The sequence below is a fragment of the Macrosteles quadrilineatus genome, unplaced genomic scaffold (assembly GCF_028750875.1).
Source record: "Macrosteles quadrilineatus isolate MER2022 unplaced genomic scaffold, UCM_ALF_1.0 Scaffold_9__3_contigs__length_116548681, whole genome shotgun sequence".
In the NCBI taxonomy this organism is placed as follows: Eukaryota; Metazoa; Arthropoda; class Insecta; order Hemiptera; family Cicadellidae; genus Macrosteles; species Macrosteles quadrilineatus.
In genome coordinates, this window is record NW_026542602.1 from 72,238,255 (window position 1) to 72,264,442 (window position 26,188).

The 26,188-nt window shown below is 36.9% G+C and overlaps 1 protein-coding gene across 3 annotated transcripts in view; it reads right to left on the minus strand.

Annotated features, from left to right (window-relative positions):
- Positions 1 to 342: 342 nt before the first annotated feature.
- The window catches only part of LOC129002272 (1-phosphatidylinositol 3-phosphate 5-kinase), a 57,783-nt gene continuing 31,937 nt past the window's right edge, over positions 343 to 26,188 (minus strand). For 2 of the 3 annotated variants that reach the window (XM_054429951.1, XM_054429953.1), the window contains 14 exons: positions 22,260 to 22,432; positions 19,386 to 19,567; positions 15,984 to 16,100; positions 15,015 to 15,214; positions 13,224 to 13,439; positions 12,955 to 13,081; positions 12,684 to 12,814; positions 11,907 to 12,085; positions 11,151 to 11,252; positions 9,821 to 9,968; positions 5,555 to 5,735; positions 5,014 to 5,340; positions 2,642 to 2,803; positions 343 to 2,020 (listed from right to left, as the gene is read on the minus strand). In XM_054429951.1, the coding sequence (XP_054285926.1) occupies positions 1,824 to 2,020; positions 2,642 to 2,803; positions 5,014 to 5,340; positions 5,555 to 5,735; positions 9,821 to 9,968; positions 11,151 to 11,252; positions 11,907 to 12,085; positions 12,684 to 12,814; positions 12,955 to 13,081; positions 13,224 to 13,439; positions 15,015 to 15,214; positions 15,984 to 16,100; positions 19,386 to 19,567; positions 22,260 to 22,432 (2,442 nt within the window). In that variant the 3' untranslated portion in view covers positions 343 to 1,823. The remainder of the gene's footprint in view (positions 2,021 to 2,641; positions 2,804 to 5,013; positions 5,341 to 5,554; positions 5,736 to 9,820; positions 9,969 to 11,150; positions 11,253 to 11,906; positions 12,086 to 12,683; positions 12,815 to 12,954; positions 13,082 to 13,223; positions 13,440 to 15,014; positions 15,215 to 15,983; positions 16,101 to 19,385; positions 19,568 to 22,259; positions 22,433 to 26,188) is intronic. The other variant, XM_054429952.1, reaches the window with a different exon arrangement.

Consider the following 26,188-nt stretch of genomic DNA (forward strand, 5'->3'; position numbering starts at 1 on the left):
TTGAGACCCAGTTTTACAAAACGTGGAAAATGGCCGATAACAATTACGAATTGTTTAAGCGGTAGCAACACGGAAGTAGAGTCTAGACGGCAAGAATTCTTGTTCGCAAGAACAAAATGAAGATGACAACGTCCTCCTGAAGATGATCTCTTGAAAATTTAATTCCATTGGCATAGAAAACACGAAAAAAAACACTCTCCACGGGTAAAACACAATTCTTTCAAGGTTGTCTTGGGACTATCTTAAATGTACTGCTAGATACACAAAGTAAGTGGCAAGTTCAATTCAGTATAAATCAAAAAGAGGTGACCCCAGTGAGGTAAATCAAACAAATACAACATGTCATCATAGCTTTGACTTTTAATAGATACTATCACATTATTTGTATTTTGTAGGTACGTAAGAATATTTCTATTTACAAATAAAATTGGTAAAATACATTTATACTATACAATCTTTCTTTGTAATATGGATATTATCAGTTTCATTTACACAATGTGCAATAAATTATATCTTAAAATAATGTAACAATTGAAATAGCCTAGTAGAACAGTGACAACAATATAAGAAACAAGGGGCAATATATACATATTATATATGTACAATAACAATATATACACCCCATTACATTTAATAGCCATATATTTAATAGCGTCCAAAATTCACCTGCTAAAGTATAACAATAATGCAATAGATACCCTTTACCTTTCCAAAATTACTTTGTAGCTAAAATATTTAAAAGTTTTGGAAAAAGCATCATTAAAAAAATATTAGTTACATAAATGTTTGTGTAAGACAATTATTTGAACAGTGAACCTATTAATTTACAATATTAAAACATATCAATTGTATATCTATGCTAAATTAAAACTCAAGTGAAGCTTGTAGCTAAATAATAATTTGAATATCCAGAGGTACTTATGAAAAATCTGAGTATTTACCCTCAGTTGTAATGCATACCCAGGTACCTATTAGACATCCTTAAAGATAACTGATTTCATAAATGTTAATTTCGTAAATTTTTACCTTTATAATTTTAATTTAGCTCCCAAAATAATTTCTTTCTTGATATTAAATACAAAATGCTATTACCGTAATTTATATGAAACATGTATTACTCTGTCAAACCAACAAACATTAACTTTATTCCTAAATTTCTTGAATATTTTTACATTTCATTTTCAATTAGTTAATGTCAATAATATGCAACACGACAAAAACCATGTAAAAATTAAATTAGCAACAATACATATTTAACTTAAAAACACTTGCTATGCGTTTTGCGTTTTTCTCTCTAACAGTTATAATGAAAGGGTTCTTTAAGGCCACTTAGGCTAGTGTCTGATAGGCTGTGACATGTAAATAATTTGGAATGTGTGAAGTCCCATAACTGGTAATAGTTATAAGAAAACGAAGCACACAAATATCTTACACTTATTAGTTCTAAAAATATTATTTTTGGTATACTGTTTTTGGCAACGGTACATATATATTAAACTTAACAAAATCAATAAAAAGCGTCATATCAAGGCATTCTCTCTAAAAATATTGATACTTGATAGGAAGTCATTCAATATTGTAAATAAGTAGGAGCTGTTTTTACACAATGTATGGACGGGTCTAAATTTTATACCTACATTTCATACAATCCCCAATCAGTGCACCGGCAACTGTACCCTGAATAAAAGAAAATTGCCTTTTTATGTACCAACTTCACATTTTAGGACCACAGGCTTCTGGACAACAAAGGAACAATATTTCATTTTTACACTAAAATTAACTTGGTAACAAAGAGTTCTGAATATATCAGCAAAATTGAACTCTTAAAAGTCCAGCCCCTTGCCCAGACCCGTCCACTGGTCGGGTACAGGCAGGAAGTAACGATGCATAGCAGCAATGAACCTGTCTCTATACTCTTCCGGGCTTACAATGGTCGGGAGTTTGCCTTGCCCTCCCAACAAACCAGACTTCTTTACCATTGTCTCCAGTCGTTTGTCCCATGTAAAAGTTCTGATGTAATCTGTAACAAAACTTTCAATGTTATGGATTGCAAATGGTAAACGTCAATATTTGAGGAAAACAACTCACACACACAACTAAGGCCGTAGCACAAAAACCAGGGCAAGATCTGGAATCTCCAAACGTTTTGAGCCCATGATTTAATTATCTATTTATTTAATGAAAATTTTTTACATGTTCTCATTTATTTTCTAGATTTATAATTCAATTTTTGGGAGACACAATACAGTTCAAATAAGTAAACAACAGTAGCAAAATGCTTGATTAGATGTGTATTATTGGGCAATAATTGATTACCGGCATGTTTGATTGTTGAGACCTACAGTAATAGCTTACTCCCTCAATGGGGAATTCACTAAAACAAGGAAAAAAGTAAAATAATCTTTAACTAGAAGGCAAAATTGAATAGAATTGTTTTCTAAACTTTATCTTTATAATGGTATAAGATTCTACATTACATTTAGTTGGCCAGGTCGGACCAACTCCCCGTGCCATGGTGGAAAATTCCTGTTGCCCAGCTGATTTTCAAATTGATTTCAAATTTTTATTATGGTCTCGGTTTAACTGTATCAATGTGACATTTTTGGCAATGAAAGACTTTAAGAAAACATTGTTTACTAACCAATGATGCCAACCACTAGTTCCTTGTTGGTTTCATCCAATCCGACCAGAAGTGAGTAATCCATGACAGACTGGCCGGCCAGGAACAGTGTGTCCGACTGGATGGCTTGCATCAGAACTGTCTTGGAGTGCGGCAGAATGTACAACGGACTGTCACACGTCACTGAAACATTCAAAGTTTTAAGTAATCTGTTACCATCACCTGGAATTGTTTTAGTTTTTTAAGTTTGAAAGAAGGAATTTGATCTTTATTTTATTGCATCACAATTGTTTTTACGCCACACTTCACTATTTTGACGAACTTCCCACGCAAGGTTTTAGTCCAGAAAACAGCTGTTTGCCGCCAGCTTATTCAAATGGGGTTTCATTGCGTACTACTGTACTGCAATGAGTTTTACCGGACACCAATCAGTTGATTATACTGTATTTAGGTGGCAGTGAGTGGTTATAAACAAAAACAACCTCTCTTAGAGGTTATGACTAGTGATTTTTAGACCTTTAGTTGGTGGAAATATATAAGGATTTGTACGGATTTAGAGTATGGCGTAAACTATCGTACGTAACTCGTCCAAAATGTGTGTACCGGACTCGTATGGTAATCCTGTACTCGACTTCTTCTCGCACGGGAACGACCACACTCTTCCGGTAAACACTTATTTTCAGGACTAGTAACGTAATATACTATTACACAAAATAAACTAAATTTTGCGAACATGTGACTTATGGGTTCAATTTTTCTTGGTGAAAGAGTTTTTTTTTGTTTTTTGTTTCAACATAAATCAGTGAATAAAAATCAGTAGACTCTGTCAGTTGCTCAATCCAACCAAGATGTAGGGTATAGTAGTTGGGCCAGACTGAGTGATGATGTCACTACATACCTGACGGCAGTGGCTGCCTTGCCTCGTGAGAAATGTTTCTTCTTTCATAACATGTCCAAAGACCCGCCTGTCTCATCATCACTGGTGCGATGAGCAGCTGCCTGGGAGCTTCACTAGACTGCCTTCTCAACCTAACTCCAATTTACCTGCATGTCAAGGTCACTGTGAGGAAGACTGCCTACAGACTTCAGTGTGGAAACCTTTGAGTGGATGTAGGAGGATTCTGAGGTCACTCTCAGATTACTAAGACGGTAAGAGGGGAGGTACTGGCACTCGACAGTGGACATGCCCTCGGACATAATACTGAATCGATTCTTCTTTGCCAAGCCAATCACCATCCTTCTTCCATCCAGAGTTGAGTGGATTGAGGGAGGGAATCCTCTTTCACAGGCAACCTTGAATGATATACCGATGGTTCAAAGGTAAGACGTGGAAGGAGGTAAGGAGCTGGAATTCACTGAGTCCAAAATGGGGTGGACTTGTGTCTTCCCATGGGAACGCATCCAACTGTGTTCCAGGCTGAGATAACTGCAATCATGAAGTGTGCTAGGGAGAACCTGAGGCTAGACTGCGCTCAAGGTGCTCGACTCCTGCGAGTTCAAGTCTAAGGTGATCTTGGACTGCCTCACAGCAGTATGTGCCCTGGGCAGGCGCAACACGGTAACACTCTTTTGGGTTGCTGGACACTCAGGGATAGAAGTGAACGAGGAGCTGACAAGTTGGCAAACATGGCAGCAGGCTCAGACTTGTTGAGACCACAGCCTTACTGTGGAATTTCTCACAGCCAGTCAAGTCATGGGCTTAGGAGGAACACAAGAAAAGATGGGCTAGGCTTGAACACCATAGAGTAAGCAACTTTCTACTCCCCTTCTCAGGCGGTCGCCTCCAGTGCCCTTTGATTAGACAGGAGACAACTAAGTCAGATCACAGGAATGGTCACGAATAATGGCTTCCTGAAATTGAACCTGGATCGCTTGAGGATCTATAACAGACACATTGCATGTAGGAAATCTGGGCAGTACGAGGAGACTGCAGATCATCTACTCTAATACTGTACAGCTCTGAATGAGGTAAGGGAAAAGCACTTTGGAACAATGATTAGGGGCAGACACATTCCCCGGGAGGAGCTCATAGATAAGATGCTGCAGTTCATCAAGCAACTCAGGTTTGACAGCTCTGATGCACCAAGCGGGAAGCACAAAAGCCCATCTATGGCTGACGTGCACCAGGAAAATGTCTGCCCCAACTCAATCAATCATGTTTCACACAACGGGATGGCCAATGCCGTCGGGTATGCTGTGACGTCACAATTCAATCGGGCCCACTTCCTATACTATATAGCATCTTGCATTTCACTCATATCCATCATTTTTCTAAGGTTTCCAAATCTAGAGAAAATAAATAAAAGATAAAATATCTTAGTCAGCAGCTTTCAAAAATTTTTTTTGTAAAAACACATACATTTTTCCAGTCTAGTAATAATTTTACCACTCACTATTTATCAAGTTCTCATCAAGCAGAACGATTTCTCCACCATGTTCCATTGGATTGACGAGTCTGTTTCTCACTGAGCCCTTCAGGTCGAACTTGTGCTTGACTTGTCGTGCGTAGAACAGATTCTCCATGACCAGCAGGTTGCTGCGGAACGTCGCGTTGGACGTAGTGCTGCGGTACATTATACGATACACGCCAACAATCTTGCCCAGCAATGTGGGTGAGCCGGACTTGACACAGTGATCCATGTAGTCAAAGTACTGCGGGGCCGAGTCCATAAAGGGGTGCGTCTCTGTCCTTGACATCTCTTTCAGGATGAAACGATCGTCTGAAATGGAAAGGACACAGTTAAGTTTGAATTACGTTACGCCAATGAAACATCCCTGAGTTTGAAATTTAATTTATGGAATGGAGAAGAATTTCGTCATTTTTCAACAAATTTAAAATTGGTGTCATCTCTAAACTGCCTTCTGTGAAACTAAAACTTATAATATATTTTACAATGCTGTTCTGACAAACTACTTTGTACTTTATTTTTATACCTTTAGTTTTGGCAAAGTTAGAGCCAGACTTCCCCCCTCGGGCTGCCCACTGTATACAGCGACTCAGGGATCGTACAAAAGCATCTTCACCAGCCGGAAATATAGTGGCTCTCAAACGGGCAAACTCCTCTGCATAGTAGATCTTTACTATGAAATTTGCTGTAGAGTCTGCAAACTGAACCTATGCAAAGTGAAAACAGCGAGTGCAGTGAATGTTGCGATGGAGATTACGATGAATTATAACTTATTAGATATATTTTGTGAGGATAGCAGGCTTACCTAGAGTCCAAACTGCCTCAAGAAACACAATACGGTACTTATGTATTATACAGAGGCCACTTATTTTACAGTCGGTCTAAATTCCATTTATTGATAAGAATGATGTAAAATATTATAGTTCAGAAAAACTTGAAATAAAATCAGGTGTCTCACAAGGTTCTGCACTAGGCCCAATTTTATTTATCATATATTATATAAATGATGTGACATATTCAAGAAAATTATCTGAAGTGATATTATTTGCTGACGACACGACCTTATTGACATCCAGCCAATGTAGAGGAGAATTGCAAATTAAATGTTTTTAAGAAGCAATGAACTAGCTCAATGCTTCATGGAAAACCATTTAGAAATTAATGTAAATAAAACAAAATTTATGGAATTTTCAATCAGAGATAAAAACAAAAAAGATTTCAATTTAAATATTTTAATTGATGATCGACATATAGAAGAAGTAGAAACAATCAAATTCCTAGGACTTATTATGGACCAAAATTTAAATTTCAACTCACATATTGAGCACTTGTGTAAAAAACTTTGCCAAATTGGTTTTATACCAATAAGATTGTCTATGTTCTGTAGTGAAGACGCATTACATACTGTATATCATTCGTTAATTATTTCCAACATTAGATATGCAATACCTATATGGTGCTCAACTTCATCCAAAACTAAACAAATATTTAAATTACAAAAGTCTGCATGGAACCACGTCAATCCTGTAAGAAAGTATTTAAAAATTACCAATTAATGAGGTTTTACCTTTTACTCAATGTATATTTACGAAACATTACTATTTTTAAAGAACAATTTTGAGAAATTCTGTACAAATGATGAATTATGAGTGAAGAATTATAATTTGAGAAATTTACTAATATTTTCTTCTAAAACACAAAACAAAGCTTTATGAAAAACATCTTCATTAAGCTACGCGCGCACTACGGCGGCACGGCACGGACGGGCGGTACGGCACGGACGGCATTTTTAAGAGGGGGTGCGCGCACTAGGGCGGCACGGCACGGACGGACGGGACGGGACATCCGCACATCCGCAATTTAGGACAGTTGACAGCCTGCGAGCTAAAAATTGTGAGTAAAGATGGATGTAGATAAAGTGGTGATAGTAGGTTTAATTTTAGCAGAGGTAGAGGAGACAAGAAGGTGCAAGCAAAGATTTTAGATACACCACATAAAGAGGAAAAGATTAAGTTTTGGAGAGTTCCACACCTTGTTTCCTGATCTTGTAGAAGGATTATGTGTAAAACTTACCTGATTGTTTTATAATAGATCACATTTCTGCCCATAAATTGTCAAGTCGGACGTTATTAAAATATTCCGGATGTCGCATGTTGTACAGTTTCGGGTATTTCTCAACGAGAAAAAATCAACTTACTAACATCTATGTTTACAACAAACGAAAACACTGCTACTTTGACAGAGATCAGTTGAGAATGGCGGATGTCCCGTGCCGCCCGCCCGGTCGATGTGTAGTGCTCCCGGTCGGTACGGGCGGTACGGGCGTCACGGCAGCTCGGATATGTCCTGGAGTTCTGTCTCCCAGACTTTTTAACAAACGGCGGAAGCTGCCGAACGTCCGTTGCCGGCCGTACCGCCGTAGTGGGCGCACTCATATGACATTCAATGTTATTAACTTTTAAAAATTGCCGTGCCGCCCGCCCGTCCGTGCCGTGCCGCCGTAGTGCGCGCGCAGCTTTACAAATGAAAGAAAATTATTTAACAAATTACCAATTATGTTTTTGAACGACATGCTTTTAGGCGAGGTGTTATTATTCACGTGAGGTGGTATTATTCACGTAGATTAATTGTGGGCTTCACTCACCTTTATTTTTGTCTGTGATGTCCGGGACTTGTCAAAACACACATATAAAACACAAAATCGTCCACGGCATCAAGGTCCGACGTTTTGCGGAACTCAAAACAACGTTCCGCTTCTTCAGGGTAAAAATAAACTATTTTTAGCCCGAACGCGGGTCGAACGCCTAACCACAACTGCCAGATCAGCTGAGCTTGGAGGAGGACGGGCGGGGGCGGGAATAGGTGCATTGTTCATTGTTGATAAGCCATTCACGCTCCTGGCCTTATCTCGTAGTTGTTCTAGTTCGTTTTTAACAATGTTTAAGTACACTGTACTGACATCCACCGATGGTCGTGAGAGTGGCTCGTCTTCTATTGCCATGAAAAGCGACTCTGCCGTATTTCGTTTCCTCCAATCAGACTCCTTGTATAGAATTGCAGATGAACCCCAATCAACAATATGATTCGTTTCTACAACGTGCTCACATATCTTAGAGCCATACTTATCCTTGTTTTTGACTTTTTTTATGTGTTCATTTATTCGAACTTTAACTGGCCTAGAAGTTTGGGCCACATAATTTCTGCCACAAGAACACGGGATTTTGTAGACAATGTCTTTTGTATTTTGTTGCTCATTAACGGGTTTTAGTTTTGTGACACGACTACGGATGGTATATTTATTTTTGAAAACAGTTCTCATATTGTATTTGGAATTCACCCGTCTCAATTTTTCAGAAATATTTTTAACATATGGAATACATACAGTGGTCAGGGGTTTTATCTTAGTGCTAGGGTCTTTTGGAATGTTTACTTTGCTTAAGCTTTTTAAGGCCTTAGCAAAAACGAGGGGAGGCTATCCACAGTTTTGGAGATGTGTTTTTATGTTTTCCAGTTCTGTTTTAAAAATTTCCTCAGTACTACAGATGGATTCGGCCCGTTTAATCAAACCAATGGCTAGACCTGTCTTGACGTTTGTGGGGTGATTGGAGGCAAAGTTGAGGTATTGACCTGTAGCAGTAGGTTTCCTGAACACACTAGTGATCCAACCTTGTGACTGTTTCTGGACCAATACGTCTAAAAACGGTAATTTATCATCTTTTTCCAGTTCAATAGTAAATTGTATGGACTCTACCTGACTGTTTAGGTGTTCTTTAAATTTTAATAGTTCTGACATTGAATCTTCCCAAATACAGAAAACATCATCAACATACCGTAACCAGACTCTAGGCTTAGTTTCAAATGATTCAATTGCGTCCTGTTCAAACTTTTCCATGACAAAATTAGATAGGATCGGGCTTAACACGCCGCCCATTGCCATTCCTGTAGTTTGTTCATAATATTTATTCTCTACTAGAAAGTAGTTTGACCTAACGCAGACTGTCAACAGTTCCATTATATTAGATATTAGACACAGGAATTTTGGTTCTATCTTCCAGCATCAGGTCATTTTCAAGTTTTTCACGTACTATCGCCAGACATGGTTCAATGGGAACGTTAGGAAACAAGTTGGTTACATCAAAGCTAACCAATATAGTACTATTGCTAGGTTTAAGATGGTGTATTTTGTCAACAAAATCCTTCGAATCTTTACAAAACTGTCAGATTGGCCAAAATAAGGTGTAAGTAAAGGCAAAATAAATTTTGAAAGTTGGTAGTATGGTGAGTCTATTGTACTAACTAACGGTCTTAGGGGGATGCCAGGTTTATGTATCTTTGGAAGTCCATATAAATGCGGAGCTTTAATGAACTGTGGGCTCAGTTTAAAAAAAGTTCGGTCATCACCGTCCGACAAAAACATGTTGGGTGTGTTGACTGTGATGTCTGTGAGTCCCGGACATCACAGACAAAAATAAAGGTGAGTGAAGCCCACAATTAATCTACGTGAAATTACCAATTAATGTTCAAAACTTAAAATTAGAAGAATACAAAATAGATTAAAACAAATCCTTACTGAAGATCCTTACTGAAATTGTTGTGATCTATTCCATTGAAGACTTCAAATGAAAAATGCAGCAAAATTTTAAAATGATATTTAATTTATACTAAACCTAAGTTAAAAATTAATTATTTCTAATGCCCATACAATGTATATTGTCGAGACAATAAAGTATTTATTATTTATCAATATGCTCAATGATGCTGTTTTACGATATATCTCCTGAACGTTACTCACCTCAAGATGTGATGATGGTTTATCCTTACTGCCTCTAGACTTGATTGGTTCCGATTCTGACTTTACCCCCTCCTCCACCTCAGTTGGGCCTTCCCCTACCCCAGCCCCTGCCACGCCCTGGTTCAGGTTACCACTGCTACTGGTGGTCCTGAAAATAATTACTATTACTACTTGGTATTTTAAAATTGATTGGTAGTCAGTTTATTAAAATTATAAAGACCTGTTCACACCGGTGTAGCCAGATGTCTGCAGACGTATTCGGTGTATTAATACGTCGCCAGTGCACTGTTCACACCGCAGCTACGTCTGACGGCTACGTAGCCAGTGAGCAGGCTGTTGTTTTTTTTTTTTTAATTATATTTGTTTATATTTGTTTATTTTTATTAGCGTTTCATGAATTTCAGTTCAGATTGCTACGGTTCAATTGCAGTTTTTATTGTACCCTAAAAAGTCTGTTGATTAATGTGTTAATGTTGACGAAAATGTTTCACTCAAATTTGGGCCGTATATAGTAGACTATTACATTTGCGCTATATTATAATATAAAAAAAATATTACCAGAAAACATGCAATAATTTTTAGTGAATTTTTGTGTTATGGTCCAAAATTTACAGCTTATAAATTAATTATGAGGGGAGGGAGGGTGGCCGTGACAGCCCGGTGTGCTAGTGCGCATGCACGTATTCGGCTATGCGAGCTACGTGTAGCTAGCTGGCGTAATGACAGCGCCATAGCTTCCGTAGCTCACGTATTAATACGCCGGTATGAACACTCTCTATAAATTACATTAAGAGCTACGTCAGCTACGTATTTAGAAAAAGTATTAATACGTCTGACTACGCTGGTGTGAACAGTCCTTAAGGCACAATTAAAAGTACAGTTAATTAATACAAAACTTCCTGGTGATGATAATTTGTCAATAATTGTTTGATAATTGTTGGCCTTCAATAATTGTTAAATTTTGAATGCATGTGCATTGAGTATACAGTTTTTGTATAGTATTTTATTTTACTTAAATTAAATTTACTGAATCACTTTTGTACATTTCTTCAGATTATAATAAATTTATAACTAAAATTAACTTTCCAATAACTTCATTGGATTGAAACGATATTCTTTTATAATTAAACCAAGGATCATCAATGACTTCCATCATAGTAACAAGGCCAAGGTTTCAGTTTAAACCAGTCTTTAAAAGCCCATAAAAAATCAAGCGTGCATTGAATAACTCACAAATAAAATTGAAGGAAAATAAGCCATATCCATTGGAAATATTGAAAGGAAAGCAGAGAAAATATGAGTTTAACATTTAGGGATATTGTTTAGTTACCTAAGGAAAGAAAGAACGCCTGGTTTACGGCTGTCACTTGTGTTTCCCTCAGCAGCTGACTCCTTCGTCTCCAGACTACCAGACTTGCGCTTGAGCAACGGACTGTAAAGTCACCCATTAATATAAATTATACACTAATACAAATGCATTAAAATATAATAATATGAACATAATTATTAAAATAACAGATAAGGGTGGATAGAAATAAGTTAAAATGATTTTTGATTTTCTATCCAACAATATTGTTATCAGAAAAAGCCAAGCCAGGCTACTTATTTCACACTTTTACTTAACATCCGTATGAATTATAAAGTAACTGTCATTGTTTCTGATATTGTATTGTGACACACATTAGGTGGTGTTGAGTATTAATTGAGAGCGTAGCTGTTAGGTTATAGTACTCAATTTCAAAACAGAAGATAGCTAGTTTAATCTTTAGAAAATTATAAGCTTTGTTGTGTGTTGAGGCTGAAGTTATTAATACAAAGTTGAAACTTGATTTCACCCTTACAGAGTTTAGTTCAATAGACCTGCAATTATTAAAATCAATCGGAACCAGACCAAATCCAGATTATTAACATCTGATTAGTTTGATTTTTTAACTCACCGCATGATGGAAGCAATTATAACATACTAGCTGGCCCGACAGACGTCGTCCTGTCCTAATGTGGTTTTATATCAAATGCTCGTTTATGTTCAAGATGAGCTCGTTCGCATGGCTCAATCACTGTTGTACTGTAATAACATCCATCCTACCTTTGAGTAGACTGGTCAGATGTATTTGTCTTCTTGGCTCGTATTTCCTCCAACCCTGTCCGGTAGTCATGGCAACTCAGTGCGTACGCAATAATGGAGCTTGGCTCTCGCTCATAAACAACCACGGGAACAGATACTCCAGGAGGCAGAGTATAATGTTCCTGAGGGCTCATTGGACACTGAAAATGAAACTCAATTTATCCTCAGGCAATACCTCAATTGGACAGGCAGTCTTGTTTCAATGTTCAGCAATGTTGTAAAGTTCTAAAGTATTGATTAAAATAATAGCAACATGTTTTGTCCTAAGGTAAACTTTGCAACATTACAAACATAACATGTTTCAATATAAAATTAAGTCTAATTCATTGATACAAATTTCATCTTCTGTTTATTTCTCAGCTAAGCTTTGCTCAATACTTATGAAATTTCTAAACCTAACTTGGCAAAATTTGATTCAAACCCTCCATCAACATCACATGACAATAACAAACCACACTAACAATACTGGTAAAAAATGCAAGCTTAATAGTTATAAGCTTGACTCTTCGGTTGCAGCTTGTGTGCGGCTATCTACATATTAGATATTAACATATAATAACAGTGTATGTTAAATTACTGTATGATCGCAGTAAGTGAAGGTTTTATTCTGAGTTCATACATGTTTTGATAAAAATTATAATCTATAAGAAAGTACTTTAACTCGTATTAACAAAGGTTTCAGACACAAGCTAATGATTTGTCTGTTAATTTGTAGCAGTGATGATGTCACACAGTTACCTGCAACGGGTTGACCGGGGTGTCTTTAGGAAGCAGCTGGGACAGAATCTGTTTAACGCTGACTCTGTCTGTCAGAGGGTGTTTAGGATGATTCTCCTTGCAGACAGAGCCCTGACCTGTGCTCGTATCTACTGTAAACAGTCACACAGATGATTGAAATTGAGGAATTGACCTTGAAAACAGTCCCCAATTACCGTCATGAAGGTCACAACAGATACTTAATCATTCAGTAAAATATAAGTAAAACTTAATTTTAATCAGTATTACTTACCATCTTCATCTCCAGGATGATCTGACGATTTCCTCTCTTGAACTTCTTCTGATTCACAGATCATGTTTGTGACAGGGCTGATCTTAGCTTCTGCAATTGAAGAGGTTTCACTGAGCACTGGATTTATCTGGAAGAATCATAAACTGAAATCAAAGTCTTTGAAGTCTAAGAAAGACTTCCATCTTTACCATCTTTACAATGGTTTAGCTAATTCATTAGGAGTCACACGTTTTAAAAAAAATATCAAATGTGAATTCTGTTTCAATTACCTGAATACTGTTGGGTCTGATGTCCTTATTATCACCAGACTCATCAAAGTCCCCAGTAAAGATAGAGTCCTCGACCAGAGTGTCGTGAGAATCTTCTACCTCTGTGACATCGATGGCAGAGTGTAGGGAACCCTGACTCAGCTGGGAGCCAAGAGGTCTGCGAGCTAGGCGAGGACTGTCTGGGGTCTGGACATCGAGTATTTGGTTGGTCATCATCTACAATACATCAACAGGTAAGTCCCTGATACTGGATTCAAAGTTACAAGAGCAAAGGGAATAAAACATGGTTTAACATTAAATTTGTATTTACGGTAACACATTTAGTACCGACTGTTACATGAGGTAGGCAAAGATACACAGGAGCGAGTCACCTGGTATGTATCGTTCTAAATCGACAATGTTCCAAAGCACCGGAGTTAGAAAACATACTGAACCATAGCCTCCTCTGAAAGAAGGTTGCAGCGAGACAAAAGTGGCAACACCGTGGCCCGGCCTACCGAAACAGCCATTACACGACGTTGCCATACACCAACACCGCGGCTTTGGGTTAGAGGAGGTTATTACTTATCTTAACTTTGAATTTTTTTCAAACAAACAAAAAGTATACAGGCTAAAACTAGCTTTTTCACTGAATTGCAAGATTCATAAAAATGGCTAATGAAGGTTTACTGAAAAAACCAATTTTTTTAACTGACCGTCTGACATATCTTACTAATATTATAAATGTGAAAGTTTGTGTGTTTGAAGTTCAATCATGCATAAACCACTGGACGGATTGGGCTGAAATTTGGCATGATGATAGCTTACATTCCCGATTAACATATAGGCATATTCTCATCTCAAAAATCCTTTCAGGCTCCACCCCAGTGGCTCTGTAATTCCCCATGTTAACCTTATGAGTATTCATATTTAAAGGGAATTAAAGAATTTAGTCAACTGTTTCAACTAAAAAAGTTGGTTCTATGATATGGAAAAGCATTAAAAAGTTATAATATTTACCAACAGGGTGCAGCACTATATTTTTTTTGCATTTATGAAAACAGCTAATTTGAACTAAGCAGCAACAAAAACTGTGATTGGCAATGAGAACTGTCGAAGTAGGATTGTTTACAGTTATGTTTATGTTTTTCATTTAATGAATAATTTGTGATATTTTGCGAATTGTTGATAATTTATTTTTCTCTATTGTTTAGGTGAAGTCGTAGAACATTATGGCTATGGTAGATGTGTAATACTATAGAATACTGTAAATTTAAAAAAGCAAATTTTATCAAACTGTGTCCTCCCTTATTGCAAACGCACAGCTTGAGTATAACTGCAATAAGCATTTTATACTTATATTCCAACCCCTTACGAAGGACGGGTACTCTGCTAGTTTAACATAAAGCAAAAGTTCTGCATGTACCAAATGAGATCAAAACAAAGGGTCGTCTGAGTTTGGGAATAAAATATCAAATAAAAGATGGGTTGTTGAAAACGGCTTCAAAGGGAAATTGGAGTAGTAAAAAATTATTAGGCTTGGATATGTGAAAATGATGGACAGAGTTTGTAGAAAAATTGAGTTGATGCCATTGATGGCGAAAGAAGGATGTAGAGAAGAAAGGAATGAGATGGTAGATGGTGGAAGAATAGGAATAGAAAAGGCCTAGTTCACACCCAGACAAATAACCGGGATGGAAAAAAAATAATATGGGAAAGTAATTATTTTCATGCTACTTAAATTTCAGTTAAAGAATTTACTGTAAAAAATGACTAGAACAAGTGTTTGGTTAAAAGAAAAATTACACCAACCCCATCAATGATTTCTCCCAATCCCGCTGAAGATGAAGTCTTATCCAAGGTCTTTTTGTTCTTCTCCTCCCTCCGACGGATGTGATACGCCGCTTCAGCCTCCGAAAGTCGGGTGTTCCAGTCACACACCGCCTCAGCGATACTTCGCTTGAGGCCCACCAGGGAATCTTCTATGTGCCACAGATACTGTAGTTTGGGAGCTGAAAAACAAAATTTAAATGCTATTTAACCTCACTTGCACTTACAGAAACCTTGATCTTGATACATTATTTTATTAGTGATGGTCAAAACCAGAAATTTTGAATCTTTAAACCGAAACCGGAACGGGAACTTTAAAAAACCGAATCCCGAATCTCAAATCTCAAAACCTAGATGCAAAACTTTTTTACTTAGCTGGTTACAAGAGTTAAGGTTATAAAAAAATATAGATAATAATAAAATGTTAAGCATGCAATCAAATTGAAAGAGGTCGACTCCTGACACTGATATAATAACATAAATATGTGACTAAAAAACCAATAACAACATAATTTTGTATAACAATAAAATAAATTAAGCTCCAGACACCAACATAAACATGAATATTAGAGTAATTAGAACAAAGTGATTAATATTTATTTGTGTTTATTAAATATCGCTATGAAACTGAGTTGTATGTTGCTCCAGTTATAGTATTTAAGATGCCTTTTGAAGTTCAGAATCAGAATACAATTTACTGTTTTTATTACTGTTAATGGTGATCCGTTAGATCTATTGCTACCAGTTTGTGTGGAAACAGTGTCAGTTTCAAGAATAAAACTGCCAAAATCTTCAATTTCAAAGATTTCGAATCTCGAAACTCGGTGATCGAATCTCAAAACCGAAACTTTTCCAAAGTTTTGATGGTTTTGAGATTTGAGATTCGGTTTTGACACATGACTAGATTTAATGCAAACTCACAAAAACAGTTTAATCTTACTAATAACTTACCTTTTTCTGGGTCAGAAGAGTGTGTAGGTGAGGTGAGACGCAGCTGAATCTCCTCAACCCGACTCTTAAACAAAGCCTGTTCTTTCTGCAGCTGTTGCTTCATAACCATTGCACCTGCTGAAAATGTACAAGATGAATGAAATGATTGAATGAAAATTTGAAATTATCGCGGGGTAGAAGTAAGGATGACGAGCAGTGTTATGAATCTAACCATAAAGTTACTAATACTGTTACAGCAAACCTGCAGACTACGCAAACTTCCACTTGCCTGATAGGATTTTTACTCAAATACCTGAAAAATGTCAGATTTACTCCCCATTTTAATATATTTTGATTAACGAGTACTTAGTGGACATAAAAAAAAGAAATTAATCCCGGGTCTAAAGGTCTTACCATGCCACCAATGGTAATAGCTTCTTCTCTCTAGGAAAATTTGTTTAAAAACCACACCATTACCTGGTCATCCATTTTGATGGATTACCATAATTAATTTATGATAAAAATGTTGATTTATCTTTGCTGTTGTTCATGACATAACAAAAGTGTTGGCTTTACGTGAGAAAGCTTGGCTCAAAGTATGTTTGTTAATTATTTTTTCAGCGAAAAATTGCTAACAAAACATTATTTGACCCAACAAATTACTCTGGAAGTAAATATAATTATAGTGTTTTTCTACAACACATTTTACATGGTTGAGGATGAAACTGACTTAATTCTCCATTAAAAATACTTTACAAAAAACCATATTAAGAACAATTCACGTTTTATCATTTTTCCAAATTGTAGCTGTACTTATTGATTGGCAGACATACAAAATATTATTTCTTCTTCCTACATGTTAAATAATAACAAAATAATAGAAAAAAACTATATTTATTTATTAAGGGTCACCTACTTAGGGGTTCGATAAACCAAACAGAATTAGAACTGAGTTCTATCTTCCATTCTGCCTGGCGGGGTACGGCCCTTGAGGGAACCATTCCGGCATTCGCCTAAGTGAGGAAAGAAACCGTACAAACTCTCCTCAGAATGGCCGGTCCGATAGTCGGACCTCCCGAATGCGAGATGATTCCACCTCACTCTGTATGATTAATACTAATACAAAGATTTCTAACCCTAGATACAATGATACTTAATACATTAATATGAGGTACTAAAAAATATACTTAATGCTAGATATGTTTTCTTCTTCATTTCTTTTACTGCTTCTTTCTTCTTATTCTACAGGTCTACATGCCCAGATGTTGGTCTTCTTCTGTTCAACTCAAAGGTTTCCTATCTTACTACAATTTCTTACATTCAATACCCTCTGAAGCCCTTCATTGATCGATGTCCGTAGAGTTCATCCGATCTTCTACTGCTGGTCTACCAACTTTGGGTTGTTGTATGGTGGATCCATCTTGCTATTATGTAGCCTATCATAATTTGCATGCACTTTTCCATCCAACTTGACGTATATGTGAAAGGTGTTAATTTAAATTGTTTAACATTTTCTATTGCTAGCTTTCTCTACATTCTTCATAGTTCGTTATAGCCTCTTGTGACTCATTTCCTGTTTCAATTGTTTTTTTTTTATCAAAATATAAATTCACTGTTGCAGTTTAAATATAAATTGCTGCCTCTCAATCTTGTGTCAATATCAATAATAGAATAATGAAATGAAATTGTTTCTATAGAAACGCAAATTTACTCTGAAGGGTACAATTTGTTATACAGGGTGTCCATAAAAAACGTTTCAGGACTTTGGGAAATGAATCCCCATACTAAAAGGAAGAAAAAAGTTCTAATTTAATTTCCTATCCAACGATACCAAGATCAAAAAGATCGGACGAAAGATAACTGAAATATAACGTTTTTTGTGTAAAAATAAGGCAAAGTTAGTCGAGGAACCCTCAATTTTTGCCTTATTATTACACAAAAAACGTTATATTTCAGTTATCTTTCGTCCGATCTTTTTGATTTTGGTATCGTGTGATAGGAAATTAAAAGTGCTAAAAAAAGTATTCTTGACATTTTTTCATAGAATTAGCCGTTTTTGAGTTATTTAAGTTAGAAAAATTCAAACGGCCGCCATTTTGAAATTTACAATCGGAACAACTTTATTATTTTTTCTATTATAGGTCTTGTGTATGTTAACATTTTTACCATAATCATCGAATAAGAAACTTCACAGATAATAATATTTTTGTATAAAAAACAAAATGGCGGATATCTGGGTTAATATGCATTTTCGGACACACCTTCCCATAAACTTTTTTCTTCCTTTTAGTATGGGGATTCATTTCCCAAAGTCCTGAAAGGTTTTTTATGGACACCCTGTATATAGTGTTAACTTCCAAAATGTTGATGTAGTAGTAGTATTATTTTAGACACTGTTCTTCACACATTGTAAAGATTTATTTATTCATTTTAAAATTTTAACCTTTTTTAACTCTTATATTTACAAATTGCCATTAATGGTTAAAAGTGATTTTGACACATTCATGGACTGTAAACAATCTCATCCACATAACACAAGATTCAAAAATATTATAAAACCAGTTCAACATAGGCTTGAAATCTTTCATTTATCCCCTCTTTTGTAAGCTATTTTATTATTTAAAATGTAGTATAGTATTAGACTTTGTGACAAATCACCTGTCAAGAGAATTGATGTAATGTGATGATGTTTAACACGTTGGGTGCTGATGACGGGAATTCCCGCAATTGCTTAACATTGAAATAAATGCAAATTTTATGTTCAAACATGTCGACAGCACAAATAGTGTTAATAAATAAATAAATAAAATTTGGCTCATTGGATTTTAGGAAAAAATACAATCTGAAACAAGTCAGATTTGTCAGCGAATTTCTCCTATAGAGGAAGCAAGCCTGGGACCACTTTATTTATCATTTTGGTGCCCAGTAATAGTAGAGCTCAGTTACCTCCCTGAAGTAAACTAACTGTAACTAGGCCAACATATCATCATACTATGTCATCAATGTCATTAATTTGAAACGGTTTCACTGTTTACTTTGAAAAGTTCAAGTAGATGTCTAATTTCTTCTTATGGGTTGGTAAAATCCAAAGCCATTTTTGATCCGGCTTTTCCTGTTGGTTAAGTCTGAAATGCTGATGTCGAGTAACTGGTTGTCTCATATTTCTGGTTTGATTAGAAATGGAAGCTATTACAATACCAGAAGACAAGAAACAGGTTACAATGTAGAATTCAGTTAATAAAGTCAAAAGAAAAAGAAACAGATTGTAAACGACCAACACAATGCCACATGAACCCTACAGAAACATATTTTATATTTCTGTTCCACAAGGATGGTGGTAAGTGTATAATGAAGTAAATTTAAATGATGATTTTCACTGTGAAGATCAGGGTCGTATTTATCCATAGTAATGAGAATATTTACCTTCTCCGTTGGACGCTAGGGTGCACAGTCTGTTGAGTATAGCACTGAACACCTCGTAGCCGTTGAGTGCCCATCTCTTCACCTCCTCCAGTACTATGTCCTGATGTACAGCCTGCGTCACAGCTTGAGTCACCAGCAGCAACGGCGGCAGGGAGATCTCCCACACTGAGATCTTGTGGTACCTGCAGTCAAAATGTCTCAAAATTGCCAAGAAGCGTAAGTCACTCTAAGTTAAGAACAAGACTGGACACGTTATTTTGAAAAAGGGTTAATGAAAACTTATTCAAAGAATAATAGGTGTAAGGAATGGTTACAAACTTCAGTAGCTTAAGCCGTCAACTGGGATAGGAAGCTAAGTAGCTAAGTAGATACAGTGCTCGCCTGGTTTTCAGAAGGTTACCTGTTTGATCCTGAGAAAAGTCAAAAGCTTTTTGATGGATCGGAATTAGACCCAGCTGTTCTTGATCATTGGAATTTTAACAAATGGTACAGGCTAAAAAGAACAGATCTTCGCCGGTAACAAATCTATCATCTTAACAATCCTACACTCATCCTTTCAGTCACCTAGACACTGTGATGTGTCAGTGCATAAATCTGATAGATCAATCAGATAATATCAGCGATGAGATTATATTATAATCTCATCACTAGAGCAGTACCCTGCTACTACCGTTTGCAATTCTGACAAAGGTAGCTTCATATACAACATGACTATTGACTACACAAACCGTACTGGTGATTTGGCCATGCCTTCAACTTTTCATTTTTACAGTTAATTCTATAAACATGACAGGCCTATTCTATACTACTGGTTAGTACTTACTACTTAGGAAGTGACAAACAAAAGACATCTCATTTATTGTCCATTTATATCATAGCTTAGCCAGTAAGCAAAGTGATACTTGATCAATTTTTATGCATTAAGGAAGAGGTAAGGAATACTCAATCAACTACTAATATGAGAGTTAAAGGAAGTTGGTGGCACAGAAAAAGTTCACCACACAATAACGTGATAGTTTACACCTCCACGAAAGAAGCTCTCAGAAAGAAAAAGTAGAGTGGTCGAGGAATGCTAGAGTATTCTATATATTTAATACGCTAGGAAAATTTTCGTCATAATTGTTTTAGAGTGGTGGTGCTACCGATCACCTTGTCCAAGGTGTCGTTAGAAAGGTCTTAGCATGTAGTTTTGCCATAAAACAAAAAAACGTAGGAATTCCATCAGGGCTCTGCCCCAGTGGCCTTCAAAGTTCCCATGTTATTCTTATGGAGAAAATGTTTGTTTACATTTGAACAGATTAATACTTTGAAATTGACACTAATATTTGAAACAGCTGGTTATACTAAAATTTTGCACAAAATCAAAACATAACCAAAAAAACTTTAGACATAATGGAGACTATAAGATATTGACCAGGACGGCCAATAGGAGGAGGCTGACGAAATTTACCTGGTAGACGCAAACGAAATACAAATAATACTATTGTGGTTGATAGCCAAATACAGCAAGCACCCTTCCGTGTTGGGTTTAAGTGTGCTCTCCAACAGCCGCCTAAAGATTTCACATTCAATTTAGGACTGTTGGATAATCGCTGCATAAGCTGTTGATTTTTGAAGACAAGGAGGCGGGTAGGACTACATCGGAAACAGAAGAAAGGAGATATTAGATTAGTGTAAAATGCATTGGGAGCAGAGTGTTTTACATCAGAAAGAGACTGGAACAAGATTGGGAGATGGCCCATGTGAAACGCAGTTTGTCACAGAACATGGAAAATTTCAAGGCGAATTTGTGAAGATTTCACATGGTGTAAGAGGAAGTATGTGGATGTGGAGAAATAAAAACCACGAGTCACGTACCTATAAATTGTTCATTTCAGGAGACAAATACGAGAGAACAGGAAGAAGTCTAGGATAAGATAGGTCTAGATGAGAAAATAGAACATGGTGAGTGACAAGGAAACAGTTGAGACGTTTAGAAAAGTAGCTAGGGAAATAGGAAAAACCAGGGATACATACAGGCATTAAATTTTGAAAATAGAAACAAACAAAAACTAAGAAAGAAAAGGAATGAAAACTTGCCCATGAAGGGAAGAGGAAAGGTTAGAGCGAATCTCAACGATCCCTATAGCTCAGGGCAGTATGGGGAAGGGAGTCGTGCTGTTAGGCTTTTGGACACATAATGTGTCTGGAAACCAAATGCGGCTATTTGTAAAAAACATATTAACAATAAATGTTGATTATATCGATCTGTTATGTACATCTCGAGTATTTCCATAATCTTTGAGACGAATATTTTAAAGACATCACAAATTATGACTTTTATTCGTCTTAAAATAACGCCTGTAATACATAGCAATTGCTCGAATTCGAGCAACAGGTACACTAGTTTAAGTTATTCTACTACTTCCTTCTACAAAAAACCTACTAGGAGGGACTTGAAATCGAGTTTAATGTCTCAACTTGTTCTTTGCTAATAACAAAGAACAGTGAGTCGGTGGCTCAGTCAGTAGCGTCACAGAATTCGGGCCCAAGGCAGTGATGTCGTGGGTTCGGATTCTGGTCACTGCTGTTAACATTTTATCAGTACCTTTGTACTGTACCTGCTCACTCCTTGCTTTGCTGTATATGAGCCACGCACTGGCAGTTAGTCTATGTGGACGGGCAAATGCAAGGTTAAAAGAGGCCGCCAACCTCTTAAAAAAATATATAAATGTTTTACTTATGGGAGTTAGTTATGTATCTGTTGCTTCTTCTTTAACCCTGCTATACAAGTACAGCCATTTAAATTTTAAAAGATATATGTATTCTTCCAACAAACAAATTTTGAATGTTTAAAAAAATACAGTTAATTTCCCTGAACAGTTGAATACTAACTGGAAGTAAGCAAACATGTTCTTGTGGCCGAAGAACTGCTTGCAGGACTGATGTAGCGAGTGTGTACAGTCAACTCCTCGTGGAGTGTACAGTCCTGCGTGGAAGTGCAGCTCCAGGTACTTGGCAAAGGAGAACGCCCAGGTGTCATTAGACATGCGCATTACTTGTGTCACCTGCAAACATGTTCATTGTTCAATTCTGTACAAAGCCCAACAAGTCTCTAGCCTTTTTGACTAACACACTAATCACCTTATCTCAAAGTGCCTCGATGTTATCTTTCACAACATGTTTTTTAACTAATAAATACATTCAAAATCCCGATCTTTGCAATAGCAAAAAATATGTCAGGGTTGTCAGCGGCCGGGAATTCCGGGAAAATCGGGAATTATGCGTGAATTTTAACAGCCGTGAAAAAACCGGGAAATATGCGTGAAAATCGTATTATTCCTTGAATTTAATTGATATCGTTATTACAGTTTTTTTCAAGTAATTTTAATAGTTATAAACCGTTTTGCAATACTTGTTTGATTGATTTTATAGTAAACCAAAATTTACGGTTTACTGGCGAGTGGCGATGGTTCAAAAGAAGCAGAAGGTAAGTTGGATGTACACTACCTACCACCATGAATAGGCCTACACGGGAAGCCGACGCCGCCGGTCGCCGGAAGCACTTAGTAATATACTCGCAACTCGAGTCGAGTAGTAGAGGTTAAGCCGATTTCGTTGATGTTTGACAAGTAAATAATAAGAAAGGAAAATGTTTGAGTTTTATTTAATCCCTTAACCCCTTTCAATATTGACATACTAGGCCTAATAATAATCGGCAACCTAGGCATCGCTTGCGTCATCCATTTCACTGACAGCGACAGCTGACACTGGGTGATGGTGATAGTGATAGGTAGTGGTGTGCAGCGAGTATTGAAATTTCAATTCGATTCTAAAAAGGGATTTCAATTCGATTCTAAAAAGGGATGTATCGATTATCGTCATCGATACCACCATCCATTGGTTAGGTACCACTTGGACATTGGTATCGGTTCGGTACCAAGACTCGATTGTCAAAAGTCAATTCCGATAACACCTGACACCCAACAGGGATAAATATTTTTTTTAACATTTATTAACTTTATAGCTACAGTATTAGTTTTGTAATCACGATTAGTTTTGTAATCACGGTTAACAATTTTCATAGCCAACATAGAAACTATCTAGACTTGTTAATAATTGGTTTTCCTTTATAATATTAGGAACAAAATGACTACACACAGTGGTTTATAAAGTCCAAAGTGGAAGTCTTTTTGTTCCTAATATTATAAAGGAAAACCAACTATTAACAAGTGGTTATGGGCCCAGTTTCACTTTTATTGTAACATATTCTCTGTGGCCTATTTTGAACAGTTTAATTTTTGAAGAGAAGTGTTTAAGAAATACTATAGTAAATTTCATTAGATGAACACTTATTAATTACTATGATGGGAGACAAAGTTATATACTCCACATCAGCCCCTGGAATTGCTAAGTTGAAAGGGTCAGCCAACTATGCCAGTTGGAAATTTGACATGAAGATGGCTCTAAAGTATGAGGGATTGTGGAATTGCATTGAACCACGAAGGACTACTGCAGAGACGACACCGCTAACTGTGGATCTAGACAAAGATGAGAGGGCACTCGCCAAGATTGCCATGCACCTGGAGGCAGCTCCAAAACTACATATCAGGACGGCCACATCAGCGAAGGAAGCATGGGACATTTTAGCTAAGCAGTATGAAGTCAAGAGCACAAACAGGAGAATATTTCTGCTGGACCAGCTTTTAGATTTGAAGTTGGAAGTATGCAACAGCATGAGTGAGTATATTTCTAAATTTCTTGACCTCAATGCTCAACTCGCTGACATAGAGAAACCTGTGGACGATGAAATGAAGGCGTGTCTACTTCTAAGAGGTTTGCCTGAGTCCTACAGGGCATTTAGGATGGCAGTCGAGAGTACAGATAAAGTAGAATATAGTAAAGTACTAGAAAAATTAAATAGCATGGCTGAAAAGGATACCACTGAGTCCTCTGTAGTATTTTCAACTTTTAAAAGCAATACTGGGAAGCCTTTTCTATCAAAATCAAATACTAATCAAGCTAATTCTAATAAAAGCTCAAAGACAAGGAAGCCTTTTATTCCTACTTGTTACAAATGTAGAAAGGCAGGCCATATGATAAGGGATTGTCCTGAAAATAATCAAGCTAATATCAGTAATAGCTCAAAGATAGGGTCAATTTCCAAAATTGGTAAGTCAGATGGTAAAGACAAAAATAAAAATGTAGGTTGGATAACTGCCCTGAATGTAAAGCTGGTACTTAGACTCGTGTTGTTCTGACAATCTTTCTAAAAGTAAAGAATGTTTTCACACGTTTAACTCGAATGAGGGAGTTAAAGAGGTCACTGTCGCTAATAATACCAAAATTTACTCTGCGGGTTCTGGGAAAGTTTCTGTGAACCTTAAAAACTTTGGTGAGAGAGTGATATCGAATGTGACGTATGTACCAGATTTATCTACAAATTTGCTATCTGTGAGCAAAATAGCTAGTAAAGGGCAAGTTTTAGTTTTTGATGACAAAGGGTGTAATATTTACATAAAAGATGGGTTTTCAGTAAGAGGTGAAATTTGTGGAACTGGAACAAATGTAAACGGACTGTATCGGTTGGATACAGAGAGTAAATGCAACATTGATCCAAATGATGGAAATTTAGCTATGTCTACTCAAGTTGACCAGTCAGTTAGTGTGGACCTTCACAATTTATGGCACAGAAGGTTGGGTCACTTGAATCATGTTAGCATGGGTGTTTTGAAAAAGGGGATGGCTTTGGGTGTTGATTTTCCTAGTCAAAGGCCAGAACCATGCATTCCCTGTGTGGAGGGGAAACACTCCAGAGAATCTTTTCCAACCACTCCAAGTAAGAGAGCTGAGGCAAAACTAGAGTTAATCCATACGGATGTCTGTGGGCCTATGAATGTTCAGTCTCTTCAAGGTAATCGCTTCATGCTAATATTTATTGATGACTTCACTAGAATGACCTTTGGTTATTTCTTGAAATCAAAGGATGAAGTAGTTGATTGTTTTCTTAAGTTTAAGACTTTAGTTGAAAATCAGACCAACCAGACTATAAAAACTGTTAGGTCAGATGAAGGCGGGGATTACATGAATGCGAGACTAGAAGAAGTGTGTAATAGATATGGAATAAGGCACCAGGTCACTACTCGATACAGTCCTGAGCAGAATGGGGTAGCAGAGCGTGCAAATAGAACTATTATTGAAAAGGCTAGAAGCATGCTAAGTGACTGAAATTTGAGCAAGGGTTACTGGCAGTATGCTGTGGAGGCAGCTATTTATCTTAAGAACCGAAGTCCTACAAAAGCTGTTTTTGGAGTCACGCCACAGGAGAAATGGACTGGATCGAATGTGGACCTCAGTCACCTTAGAGTTTTCGGGTGCATAGGCTATGTGCATGTGCCTAAGGAGAGAAGGACCAAATTGGACTATAAGAGTGTTCCTCACATTTTTGTAGGTTACAGTGAGGATGTCAAAGGTTACAAATTGGTCGATCCTAAGTCTCCCCGTAGATTGATTTATTCTAGAGATGTCAAGTTTTTTGAAAACTTATTTCATAATGGGCGTGAAGAAAATAACGGTGATGAAACTATTCAACTAGTCGAGACTTTAGTAAGCATCCAGACCGCCAAACTCGATGAACCTTGCAGGAATCCTGAGGCAGAAGAGGAGAGCTTCATTTTCGATAATATCAACATTGAGCAAGATGATGACGATGTTGGAACTGGAGGATCCACTGAAGGGGATTCGGGAAATGATGAGGAAGGTGTTGAAATTAATGTTGGGAGTAGGTACCCTCTAAGAGTAAGAAAACCTAAAATGTTTCCTGA